At 37.2% G+C, this 13389-nt stretch overlaps 1 protein-coding gene across 3 annotated transcripts in view; it reads left to right on the top strand.

The window, feature by feature from the left end:
• LOC132095532 (sodium channel protein type 2 subunit alpha-like) overlaps nucleotides 1-13054 on the top strand; it is a 69571-nt gene extending 56517 nt beyond the window's left edge. For all 3 annotated transcript variants that reach the window (XM_059500621.1, XM_059500619.1, XM_059500620.1), the window contains 9 exons: nucleotides 2358-2512; nucleotides 2721-2894; nucleotides 4548-4670; nucleotides 8654-8926; nucleotides 9067-9120; nucleotides 9216-9353; nucleotides 9592-9696; nucleotides 9955-10231; nucleotides 11301-13054. In XM_059500621.1, coding sequence (XP_059356604.1) covers nucleotides 2358-2512; nucleotides 2721-2894; nucleotides 4548-4670; nucleotides 8654-8926; nucleotides 9067-9120; nucleotides 9216-9353; nucleotides 9592-9696; nucleotides 9955-10231; nucleotides 11301-12484 — 2483 coding nt within the window. In that variant the 3' untranslated portion in view covers nucleotides 12485-13054. The remainder of the gene's footprint in view (nucleotides 1-2357; nucleotides 2513-2720; nucleotides 2895-4547; nucleotides 4671-8653; nucleotides 8927-9066; nucleotides 9121-9215; nucleotides 9354-9591; nucleotides 9697-9954; nucleotides 10232-11300) is intronic.
• Nucleotides 13055-13389: the final 335 nt, after the last annotated feature.

The following is a 13389-nucleotide window of genomic DNA, read 5'->3' as shown; positions in this document are numbered from 1 at the left end:
GTTGGCCTATTTATATGCTAAATGAGCCTATGCTATTTATAGAGTGCTGAGATATTACAATGTTACAGAGGACTTATTTTATTTCTTTGTTCAAACTTCCAAGTGGCCTATTACGTTAGTCATGTATAAATTATGTTAAACCATGTAAAATGACTCATTCCTGACAAAAGGCAAAAGAGCTGCGTGCGTGTACATTTGAATAATGTCGGGCCGTAAATGGGTTCGGGCTTTTAAAAAGCTGTCAATCAAAATGTACTTGTCGGGCTCGGGCCGAAATCTGTCGGTCTTAACTTTTAATCTGTCGGTCTTAATAGAAAATCGAATCGAAAATCGAAATCGAATCGAGAATCGAAATCGAATCGATTTGAGAGCTTGTGAATCGCAATCGAATCGATCTGGAACATCTGAATCGATACCCAGCCCTACTCTGCAGTGAATGGGTGCCGTCAGAATGAGAGTCCAAACTAGGGCTGTCGCGATAACCGCAAAATTGTAATACCGCGCTATTGACAAGCAAACCGCAGAGGAAAGATAGCAACCGCAGAAACCGCGGCAACCGCAGTGTTTAGGTTTTTTTTTTTTTTTTTTTTTTTTTTTTTATGAGGCCTTATTGTTTTTTTTTTTTCAATTTGTCACTGTGCATTCAATGTTAAATAAATTATATTAATGATACAATATGGTCACGACTGTAATTTTCTCGTGAGCCGTTGTAGCTTTATGGTGCTTCGTTAGTTTTGAATAGGCCGGCTGAAACGATGGGAGGCACTCGATCTCGTCCCAAAACCTAATGTCACGTTGCCAGTTTGGGAACATTTTGGCTTTCAACCCAATGAAAAGGACGAGCCAGCGAATATAGATGAGCCGATATGCAAAATGTGCTGCAAAAAAGGTTCCTGTGACACTGCAATACATCTAATTTGAGGTCATCGGGACATTCTAAAACGCTTAATGGGAAAAACGCTTAATGTGGTTTAATGTACCAATACAGTAATATTAACAGACCAAACTCACTAAACATCATATTAATAAAGTATATTATCTACAAAAAATCAGATGATCCCTGAATATGAATTCAACGCGTTTAATAACACGTTAAGCCTTTTCCTCTCATAGAAAACCATCATAAGGCTTAACGTGTTATTAAACGACTTGCATTCATATTCAGGGATCATCTGTTTTTTTGTTTTGTTTTTTGTACATTGTATACTACTTTATTAGTATAATGTTTCGTGAGTTTGGTTTTTAAAAATCACTGTCTTAGTACATTAAGCCACATTAAGCGTTTTCTTATAACGGTTTTCTATGGGAGGAAAAGGCTTAACTTGTTATTAAATGAGTTGCATTCATATTCAGGGCTCATCTGATTTTTTATAGATAGTATACTTTATTAGTATGATTTTTAGTGAGTTTGGTGTGTTAATATCACTGTCTTAGTAGCCTACATTAAGCCATGTTAAGCGTTTTCGAGTGTCCCCTGTCATCCAGCGCAGCTGCCCCCTCAAGCATCAGATCGCGCAGCAACATCAAAAAGAACAGCTGAGACCGGCCGACAGTTAGGAGTAGCTGAAGCCTTTGCGAAATCTTTAAAATACAGCCGTGAAAGTAACAGGAATACCTGCTGAAGTCACGGACAACCTCTGCGTCAGTGCCCATACCCAAGAGAGCGTGAGCAGATAACGAGCTCACACGCTATCTGCATGAGGAGTGCATCGACTGCAGCGCGAATCCACTGTCCTGGTGGGCCAGTGGTGACGCGATAATCAGTCTAGATTTCCGCTGCTGTCCAAAGTCGCGCGCACATACATGTAATACATGTTAGAACTTGATTTCTTAAAAAAAATAAAATTATTGGGAAACGCATGTTCTTGTTGCTGTTTGGCATTTAACAATAAATAAAAATGTTTTAAAACGTCTCTGTCAGTTAAAAAAAGCAACAATATATGCTACATAACTCAACGATAGAGTTTTGTATGCAGCAAAATCAGGATAAATTAGGTATGTAAAAAAAAAAAAAAAAAACGGCGGTAATACCGCATATCGCGCTATTGAGCCACCCATAATAACCGCGGGGGAAATTTCTTAACCGCGACAGCCCTAGTCCAAACAGCTGATAAAAACATCACAATAATCCACAAGTGATACACACCACTCCAGTCCATCAGTTAATGTAATGTGAAGTTTAAAGCTGCATGTTTGTAGACGTTGTAGACATTTGAACTTCAAACCGTTGCTTTATGTTGGACAAAATAATAATCCATGATAGTCCATCCCACGTTGTCTTTTTACATCAAACTCATTATTATACTTACTCACCACCTTATTTGTTAATTTCTGCCGATCTATACTTTGTTTTTCAGGGTGTGTCCATAAGTTCCCGTGCTGCCAGGTGGATGCAGAAAAGGGCATGTGGAAGAAATGGTGGCTGCTGAGACAGACGTGCTATAATATCGTGGAGCACAGCTGGTTTGAGAGCTTCATCATCCTCATGATTCTGCTTAGCAGTGGCGCTCTGGTGAGGGAAGTGCATGTGTTGTTTTGTTTGTCAGTGTGTCACAAGGTACAGCCTTGAATCGCTTTCAACGTTTTTTTCACGTCAGTTTGACGAGAGCTAATGACAGAACAATACATGGGACACACAAATATTGTTGGTTTTTATGGGCATTTAAAATCAGTATTTTAATTCTAACCCTTTATATCTTCACATCTCCAACATTTTTCAGGCATTTGAGGACATTTACCTTAATTCGAGGAAGACCATAAAGACCATCCTGGAATTTGCTGATAAAGTTTTCACCTACATCTTCATTCTGGAGATGCTGCTGAAATGGGTCGCCTATGGTTTTGCCAAATACTTCACCAATCTCTGGTGCTGGCTGGATTTTATTATTGTTGATGTAGGTTCAGCTTTTGATTAAATATAATATGTGCTGCACAAGATTACAGAGACAGTTGTGGTCGTAAGTTTACATACACCTTGCAGAATCTATATAATGATAAAACAATTTCACATACAGATGTTTACATATAGTCCACAAGAAAAAATAATGGATGAATTTAACAAAAATGACCCCATTCAAAAATTCCCATATGCTTGATACTTCTTGTATGATTTGCAATGTCTGTCTCTTGTTTCTTATGAGCATGTACATTGACTACTGTTCTTCAGAAAAATCCTCCAGGTCCTGCTTGTCTTTTGTTTTTTTCAGGATCTTCTGCATATTCAAACCCTTTCTAGCATAGCAGAGTCTAAATGATGTTTTACTTTATTTGATGGACTCGTACAAATAGTGCAAACATTCACTGATGGTCAAGAAAGAAGCATGATGCATTAAATATATATATATTTTTTAATTACTTTCATTTAGCTGATTCTGCAAGGTGTATGTAAAACCAAAAACTGAAAATTATGCTGTCATTAATTTATACGTACAGTACAGACCAAAAGATTGGACACACCTTCTCATTCAAAGAGTTTTCTTTATTTTCATGATTATGAAAATTGTAGATTCACACTGAAGGCATCAAAACTATTAATTAACACATGTGGAAATATATACATAACAAAAAAGTGTAAAACAACTGGAAATGTGTCATATTGTAGGTTCTTCAAAGTAGCCACCTTTTGCTTTGATTACTGCTTTGCACACTCTTGGCATTCTCTTGATGAGCTTCAAGAGGTAGTCACCTGAAATGGTCTTCCAACAGTCTTGAAGGAGTTCCCCGAGAGATGCTTAGCACTTGTTGGCCCTTTTGCCTTCTGTCTGCGGTCCAGCTCACCCCTAAACCATCTGGATTGGGTTCAGGTCCGGTGACTGTGGAGGCCAGGTCATCTGGCGCAGCACCCCATCACTCTCCTTCTTGCTCAAATAGCCCTCGATGCCTTCAGTGTGACTCTACAATTTTTATAGTCGTGAAAATAAAGAAAACTCTTTGAGTGAGAAGGTGTGTCCAAACTTTTGGTCTGTACTGTATATCATTTCATTCCTCATAATAGGGATTAGATACTATTATAGATTTTATTACTTTATCACTATTTTGAATAACTTTTGTTTTCTTTTTAGTTTTCATTAAAGTTTTGTTAATATATAAAAAACATTTTGCTTTTTATTTTAGTTTATCAGGTAAATATTTTGCATTGGAAACTACTGTAGCTGAAATAAAAGTTATTATGTATAATAAATAAATAGTTATATATAATAAATAAATAATTCCTTCACTTATAATTCTTGACAGTGAAATTACTAAATCACTATTTGGCATTCAGCTCAGACTTTGTCTGCAAGTTTGCAGATATTTGCGATAAGTAGCGAGATTTGATTAGTCTTTGATTAGTGAACTGAGTGCTAAAGCAACGCAGACAGCAGGTGCACATCAATAAAAGCACCATTATCAAGAGAGCATTGGAAAGGATGGCTTTTTTGTGTGTGTTATGCATGTGGGTATTGCTGTCTGATAACAGTTGGGAGAGTGAACTAGACATTTGTACATTTAGAAGAAGAACCCGCAGAGACTGCTTTTCTCCTAATGAGCTCTGTTGATGTGTGTAGGTCTCTCTGATCAGCCTGGTGGCCAACGCCCTGGATTATTCAGAGCTGGGCGCCATCAAATCTCTCCGAACCCTGAGAGCCTTCCGACCGCTCCGAGCTCTCTCACGCTTTGAGGGAATGAGGGTAAAATCTCTTAATGTGGACTATTTATTCATTTACATATATAAATCATTATTTTTAAAATCAACTTACATATAAACATAATGGAATTTGATCATATACATCTATATAAGGACTTCTTTACAGTAGTCAATGTTAGAAATGGATCAAAAAAGTTAATCAAAGCTGTCCTAAGACAAGAACGGGTATTGTTTTGGTTTTTGATGAAAGGTTTTGATACACTTCAATTGTTGACTACTGTAGAGAGGACTCTATTCAATCAATAGCCGCATTTCCACTGTCGGGCCAGTGCGAGCCAGGGCTTAAAACGGGCCAGGCGGGGCTCATAGCCTCGGGCCAGTAGCACCGAGGTCAGAATAGTGCAGGGTTTCCACAGTCGAGCCTGAAGCTCCGCTGCGCGTCACTAAAACACGCCCCTTACACGCCTCTCATGAACAACGTCACGCAACCCCATCATTTCACCAACAAAGAGAAGTTATCAGAAAACTAAGAAATAAATCACTGGAACATGCGTGATCACACACGATAAAAGCGGCTGTTTATTTGCATGCTTTGTTAAATATTCAAATCCAAAAGCATCAATGTTTTACTATAGAATAAGTGATACATTGATCATAATGAAATAATTAATCAGGACTCAAAATTAGTCACACATAAATAAATAAATAAATGTTAAAAATATTTTTTTTTCTATTTTATGAAAATAGCCTGCTTATTCAGTCGAGTCCGTTTCTGTTTAAAGCTCCATTATCATCTTTATGATAGGCTACGTGGAGCTAAACGCGAGACGAGACTTATGACAGATAATATAAATTACTAAATAAATACACGATTGTGATAGAGAATAAGAAGCTGATGTCTGATTTCTTTAAATGGTCACATTTACAATGTTTACTATAGTAATGTTAATGTCTAGCGTGCAGTTTTTTGTATCGCTTATAAATAGTTCTGCCTTGTATGGTGATTATAAACCACATCGGATCAAGTTATTGAAAACACTCGCTGCTGACTGAAAGTGAGTTTTGAGCTCAACTTATCCAAAAAAGTTTTTAATGCTGGTGTTTTAGCTGTTAGCTTTCTGAAATGATCTGCAGCGCAGACTCTCTGTAAGCTCCCGAACAAAAATCATTATTATATTTTGATGACATATGCTACGCAGAGCTAAACTCTCGAGATGAGACTTATGACAGATAAAATATGTTACTAAATAAATACACAATTGTGATAGAGAATAAGAAGCTGACGTCTGATTTCTCCAAGTGGTTGCATTTACCATGTTTACTATGGTAACATTATTGTTTAGCTAGCATAGTCTTTTACATCGCTTATAAATAGTTCTGCCTTGTTTGGTGATTATAATCCACATCAGATCAAGTTATTTTAAACACTCGCTGCTAACTAAGAGTGAGTTTTGAACTCAACTTATTTTCAAAAGTTTTTAAAACTGGTGTTATAGCTGTTATCTTTCTAAAATGATCCGCGGAGCTGACGCTCTTCAGACACGGAGAAACTCCTCCTTTGTTCATAACTCCTCCTCTAGCCCCAGCTGGCCCGCTTTGGTCCAAGGTTTTCGTCGGGCCAAAAAACCCTGGCCGTTGGCCCCGAGGAAGCCCCGATGAAGTGACAGTGGAAACGCGACTGGCCCTGGCACACACTAGCACGCCCGGTTTAAGCTCGACAGTGTAAACACGGCTAATGAAAGGCTAGCTGACTAGGAAGCAGACCTGAATTCATTGAAAATGTACCCTTTAGTTGCCTTTGGTGTTCTTTTGGCCTTTTCACACTTGGAAATGTCAGTTCAGTGCGTTTCTGGGTTAATCCGGGGTTATCTTGGTTAGTGTTTAACCCTGGTTGGTCAGGTTTTGAGATTTTACACCACCATTGTAAGCTCTGGGTTAACATTGTGATTTTTATAAGAAAGAACAATTATACTGTTTAATTTTATGTTTTGATTTGATTCAATTTCAATTTTGATTCAGTTCATGACTTTAGGCAATCACGTATAGTGTAGTATAGTCTCAAGGAAAGCAATTACATTATAATGTAATTTATCATATATAATTTTAATGTAATATTAAAGTGATTTGTAATCAAACATTTAAATTGAACATAAGGCTGTTTAAAAATAAAAATGTATTATAGGCCGATAACAAGTTTTTAATGAGATAATACGTTTCTACTCCAGATTGTAGCAATTTAAACAGTGGATAACTTGTTTTCATGATAGATTTATTCAAGTATACATTAAATATTAAAAAACAGGTTTGAAAAAATGAATATACAGTCTAAATGAGGTTCAAATTGATTTCATGTTGACTTGTAGAGTGCAGAGAGAAATGTGTGCCTGTTGTACAGTAGATCATGATTGTGTCTTTTCCCTCTGTCTCGTCCTTTCACTGTCCCAGCTAAAAGTGTGTAACAGCATGAGTCCCCAATAAACCTGATCAGTTAACAAGACTGACAGCAACCTCTTTACACTTTCCTCATTTTAGACAGTGCAGATAATAAGATGGATTTGTGTCTGATTTTCTCTAAAATGTTTTTAGAAATTGAGTAAAATTGATTAAATTGAAATCGTCCTAAAAGACAATGAACAAGAACTTCTTATTGGCAGCAGCGTGCTTGAAACCATTGAAATTCAATTGTGACATAATCCTGTGTCTGGTCATCGTCATCTGTGCTGTTTTACTAAACAATTACAAGCTGTGAATTGCAAGCGATGTTAGGGAGCATTGACGTGCTGCTTTATGTAATAAGCTCAGGGGTGGGGGTCAATAGTGCTGCTATTGACCAAACGCTTGTGACGTTGCAATGACTTCCCCTCACGTGGCAATCACTGATCTCTCCTCTGTTTGTATTGACAGTGTCTAGAAATGCACCGTGCATCCGGATGTGCCATTGCTGCTGAGTGCCTTTAACATGTGCTTTCATTTCTTTTTGTGTTCGTTCATTTACAGTAAACGTTAATACTGTGGCTTCACCGTACTTCTTAAAGGTCATGCTTTTTCATGCCAAGGTTGTCAAGATTGTGTGTCATTCAGAACTGAATTGAGAGGCATCTAAATAGCATTTCGATTCCTGAATATGAATTGAAGTAGTAGACAATTTTATTTATTTATTTATATATAAATCCATATTTTTTTATTTAAAATAATATGTGAAATATATAAATTATATTATAATAAAATACAAAATTATAATTGTATTATTTATTTATCATTTATCATCACAGATTATCAGGTTAAATTCACTTTTATAGAGAGAGAGAGAGAGAGAGGGGGAGATTATATATTCAAAATGTTATATTTTATACTGTATATGTTTAATCATTTATATTTTATATATTAGCAGCCTAATTTCTTTAAATTGCTCAATTCTGAACTTTGCACAAACATCCAAACTATAAAACAGACAAAACATTCCTCTTTCTTTTTTCCCAGCTTCCCTCGATCGTTATTGTCATTGCCGGATATGATGTGTCCTCCTGTCATTGTTACTACTAACCATTACACACTCGGCAGACTCTCATTGCACTCATGTGTTTTCCTCTCTTTACCAAATGTCAACAGAATAAAATACGGATGCACTTAGTTTTACTGGTGTATCAGGCCTATAATAGAGCAGGGTGATATGGCAAAAAGTTATATACGTGATATCAATATTGATGTTTTTACTCTGAAATTACCTAACAGCATGCTGCTTTTATTTCACTCAAATGAAAAATCATTTCATCCAATCGACCATTATATTTAAGAAGATTCAAAATGTTTAATGGAAAATACTGTACAATAGAAGGCACATTTTGATGAACACACTAGATAAACATGAGAAAAAAAACAATATTTTACCAATATAATATAATTTTACAGTTCATTTTTGAGTTGCGGCAAAAGAATCATTGAATGATCTGTAAAACAAAGTGCTTCCGTGACGATTGCACAATATTCATGACGCTTTGTGAGTTTGTGATGTTTCTGTTGACGCAGGTGGTTGTGAATGCTCTTCTGGGCGCCATCCCCTCCATCATGAATGTCCTACTGGTCTGCCTCATCTTCTGGCTCATTTTTAGCATTGTGGGCGTCAACTACTTCGCCGGGAAGTTTTACGAATGTGTAAACAAAACCTCGGGAAAGCGAATGTCTTCCACAGATATCCGTAATATAACGGAGTGTCTCGGAAACCCCAATGAACTCGACTGGAGAAATTTGAAGATTAACTTTGACAATGTAGGAAATGGATACCTGGCCCTGCTACAAGTGGTAAGGTTGCCCTATGCATTTGATGGTCAATAAATATGAGAGAGTTTTTGATTTTGATTTTATCATAAAATATTATTTCCCATGCAAAATAATTACACAAATCAAAAAATAAAATGTCAAGTTTCCTTCATTTTGTCAAGGCCACTTTTAAAGGGTGGATGCCCATTATGTATGCAGCGGTAGACTCTCGCAATGTAAGTCTTTTTTGATTGTCATTTCACAGCTGCTTCAGTAATATTTCATTCACAATTATGATTCACCATTCTTATAATCATCTCCATCTCAGCAGGTAAATTTTCAACCAGAGTATGAGGGGAATCTGTATATGTACCTCTTTTTTGTCATCTTCATCATCCTTGGAGCTTTTTTCACATTAAATCTCTTCATTGGCGTCATCATTGACAACTTCAATCAGCAGAAGAAAAAGATAAGTATATATACTATAAGCTTGACGACAAAGCCATCAGCTTCTAATTTTGGATGTTTCTTTTAATGCTAGTTTCCTGCAAAAAAAAGCATTTGAAATGATTTTGAGTCAGATATTTCTGACTATATATAATAAGTGTGTGTACTCAAAGGATGCTCTACAAAAATGGTTTTTACAAAGTATATACAGTCAGGCCGTTTCAGTCCCAAAATGATCTTTCTGTCTTTTCTGTCTTTACTTTGGGGGTCAAGACATTTTCATGACAGAAGAGCAAAAGAAATACTACAACGCTATGAAGAAGCTAGGCTCAAAAAAACCTCAAAAACCCATTCCAAGGCCAAAAGTAAGCATTTCTTTAAAAACATTCTTGTCATCATATCATGCCATAACTTTTTTTTTTCTATGAAATGCAAAATGAGGCAGAATCTCTAATCTGTTCTTTTTCCATAAATCTAAAGTTTTTGGTAATTTTTCTATATGTATAGACTGCTGTTAAGATTTCCTGGTATAAATCACGACCGCTTTTGTTATGTGGTATAGAGAAGCACAAACATTGAGTTGATGTTCATCTTTTCATGTATTAATTCTCATTTATTTTTAGAACAAGATTCAAGGATTCATCTTTGACCTCGTAACCAAACAGGCATTTGACATTTTCATTATGGTCCTTATCTCGCTCAATATGGTCACTATGATGGTGGAGACAGAAGAGCAGTCAAGGAATAAACAAATGATGGGAGTGCTGTACTGGATCAATGTTGGTTTCATTGTGCTCTTCACCAGCGAATGTGTGCTAAAGATGGCCGCGCTACGGCAGTACTTTTTTACCGTAGGATGGAATGTATTCGACTTTATCGTGGTCATCCTGTCTATAGTTGGTAAGATCTGCAGTATGATGAAGAACTGACCCTTTACTAAGCAATTGTTTTAATACTCCCTCCATTTTTTGCAGTTGCGTGATCAACCAATGCAATGCAAAATCAACAAAATATCTTCTTTTCTACAAACCAGCAAACATTTAACTGCAATATAATCACAAAAAGTGCAGTACTACTTATTTATTAACACATTAGTGTGATAAAGAAGCATGAATTAATGACAAAATAAAGAGTGGTGTGTGCTTGATGTAAAAAATAATTATGCGCAATAACCGAAAACACCAATGGTCACATGTTTGAATGGTCAAATTGGTGACCAATATTTTGTGAACATAAATAGTTGGGGGAAAATGAAGTATGCGTCAGTCAGTATATTAGTTCTGTGCATTAGGGGCCAGATTTACTCACAGCTTGCGCCAGCACAAACCATCATTAAAATAATATGTAGAGATTTAAGATAACAAGATTTTAAAAGATTTTAAGATTTTAAAGACGTGCAGTGAAGAATTAGCACTGTAAAGGCGTGGACAAATCTGCGCTCGTCAAATTACTGGTATTTGTGCCATTATTTAACGCTCAAAGAAAGCATGTCTTAAACGCCCATCAGCGCTGTTTTGGAATTCCACTCTTTTGCTAATTTGCCCTATTTAGTAAATATGGTCCTAGGTCTTAAAGTGACAGCAGCCTAATAAACTTGCTGCCATCTATGCACTTACTCAAATTCAGTTTTGTTTAAAAGTTATTTTGTACAGTTTGGTAAAACACAAAATAAACAAGCCTTCAGCATAAATTTTTTTGGACATACGACAACTATCAAATTAATTTATATACTGTTGCACTTGTCACAACAAGTTATTAAATTGTATTTCAAAGAAAAAAATAACTTGAAAATATCTTGTTTAAAAGTGATTCAGAATTTAGAAGGACACACAAAAAAAAAGCCTATTTTATTAAAAAAAAAATTCTCACCTAATATATTTTTAAAAATAACATTTTCAGCAAATTTTGATAATCACAAAATCTGTCATTTTGCTTGTAAAAAAATCACTATATCCTCCTGTCGTTGCAGGCATGTTCCTGGCAGAAGTCATTAAGAAGTATTTTGTCTCACCCACCTTGTTTCGCGTCATTCGCCTCGCCCGGATCGGCCGCGTGCTACGTCTTATCCGAAGTGCCAAGGGAATACGGACCCTTCTGTTTGCGTTGATGATGTCACTTCCTGCCCTTTTCAACATCGGTCTTCTCCTCTTCCTTGTCATGTTCATCTACGCCATCTTCGGCATGTCCAACTTCGCTTACGTCAAAAAATCGGCCGGCATTGATGACATGTTCAACTTCGAGACGTTTGGCAACAGCATGTTGTGTTTGTTTCAGATCACCACCTCGGCAGGCTGGGACGGCCTTCTGGCGCCAATGTTAGTTACCAATGAGTCCGAATGCAACCCGAATAAAACCTTCCCCGGCAGCCAGGTTAAAGGCGACTGCGGGAACCCGCCCATCGGCATTTTCTTCTTCGTCAGCTACATCATCATATGCTTCCTGATCGTTGTGAACATGTACATCGCCGTCATCCTGGAGAACTTCAGCGTGGCCACGGAGGAGAGCGCCGACCCTTTGAGCGAAGACGACTTCGATAGGTTTTACGAGGTTTGGGAGAAGTTCGACCCGAAAGCCTCGCAGTTCATGGATTACGACAAGTTGTCAGACTTCGCCAATTCTCTGGATCCTCCTCTGCGAATCCCCAAGCCCAACCGACTGCAGCTGATCTCCATGGATCTGCCGATGGTGAGCGGCGAACGCATTCACTGTCTGGATATCTTGTTCGCTTTCACCAAACGGGTTCTCGGGGAAGGTGGCGAGATGGACATCCTACGCGGACAAATGGAAGAGAGGTTCATGGCTTCCAACCCCTCGAAGTCCTCTTACGAGCCCATCACCACAACCCTGCGCAGGAAGCATGAAGATATGTCTGCTGCAATCATCCAAAGAGCCTATAGGAACCACATCGTCCGACATAGTATAAAGAAGGTCCGTAATGCGTACAGAGAGACCAGGCAGCAAAACGGGAAGTTCCCGAATAAAGAGTCTGTTGACAATGAAAAGTGCGATAATAACAGCGCTTGGGAAAACTCTGATGCAACGCCTGCAACGTCCTCTCCGCTGTCATATGATAGCCTGACGCAGAATGCCACTAACAAATACAAGAAGGACAAACATGAGAAGGAAGTGGAAGACAAAGGAAACGGCGTTTAGAATAGCGTTACAAACTTGTTAACAACTTATTTGTCAGGGTCAGGTGACCTTGTCTGTTTGATGTGGGTGTCTATGCCTGAGCATACTTGAACTTTGTGCCTATTCTGGAGCTGTGATTGGCATGAGTTAGGCATTGAAGCTGCTACGTCTAACCTGTTTCACTCGCTGGCGAAAATGGCGATGGACCAAATGTTGTAGTTTTGTCTAAGTGTTGTGATCTGATCCGTTTTCTTTGTGTGCTGTTCAGCAGATTTGTGTGTCGGAGATACATTCAGTGTGTTGCATTTAAAGGTTGAAGTGTGTGATTCTTGTGCCACTAGTTGCACCAGACCTTAATGGCGAAATATACAAAAACAGAGTGTGTAATTAAAGCATACATGATATAGATTATATACAGTGTTTATTATAATTCAAATTGATCAAAAGAGACAATGAAGAGATTTATAATGTATCATGTTTCAGCAAAAACTGAAACATTAGTAACACAAAATGGCATCAAATCAGCATATTAGAGTGATTTCTGAAGGATCATGTGACACTGAAGACTGGAGTAATGATGCTGAAAATTCAGCTTTGTATCATGGGAATACATTACAGTTTAAAATATATGAAAATAGAAACCGGTTATTCTAAACTGTAATAATGTTTTGCAATATCAATGGTTTTACTATTAATGGTATATATAAATCACTGTGATATATGAAATATCAGTTCATTTTACATTGCCAACAAAATAAAAATAAATATACTGTACATATTTAATATATCACCTAGAAAACAGTTGTTCTGTTTGATGCAAAAAAAAAACAGGAAATTGGTTCAGTGGTTTTAAAACTTGGCTAGTTAACTTTACTAGTTAAACCCTAAAGGTACATGCTGTAACCACACCATTTTGGGAGCAAAAT

Source organism: Carassius carassius, chromosome 19 (genome assembly GCF_963082965.1).
Source record: "Carassius carassius chromosome 19, fCarCar2.1, whole genome shotgun sequence".
In the NCBI taxonomy this organism is placed as follows: domain Eukaryota; kingdom Metazoa; phylum Chordata; class Actinopteri; order Cypriniformes; family Cyprinidae; genus Carassius; species Carassius carassius.
Note: the sequence above shows the minus strand (reverse complement) of the source record. Positions and strands in the feature narration are given on the sequence as shown.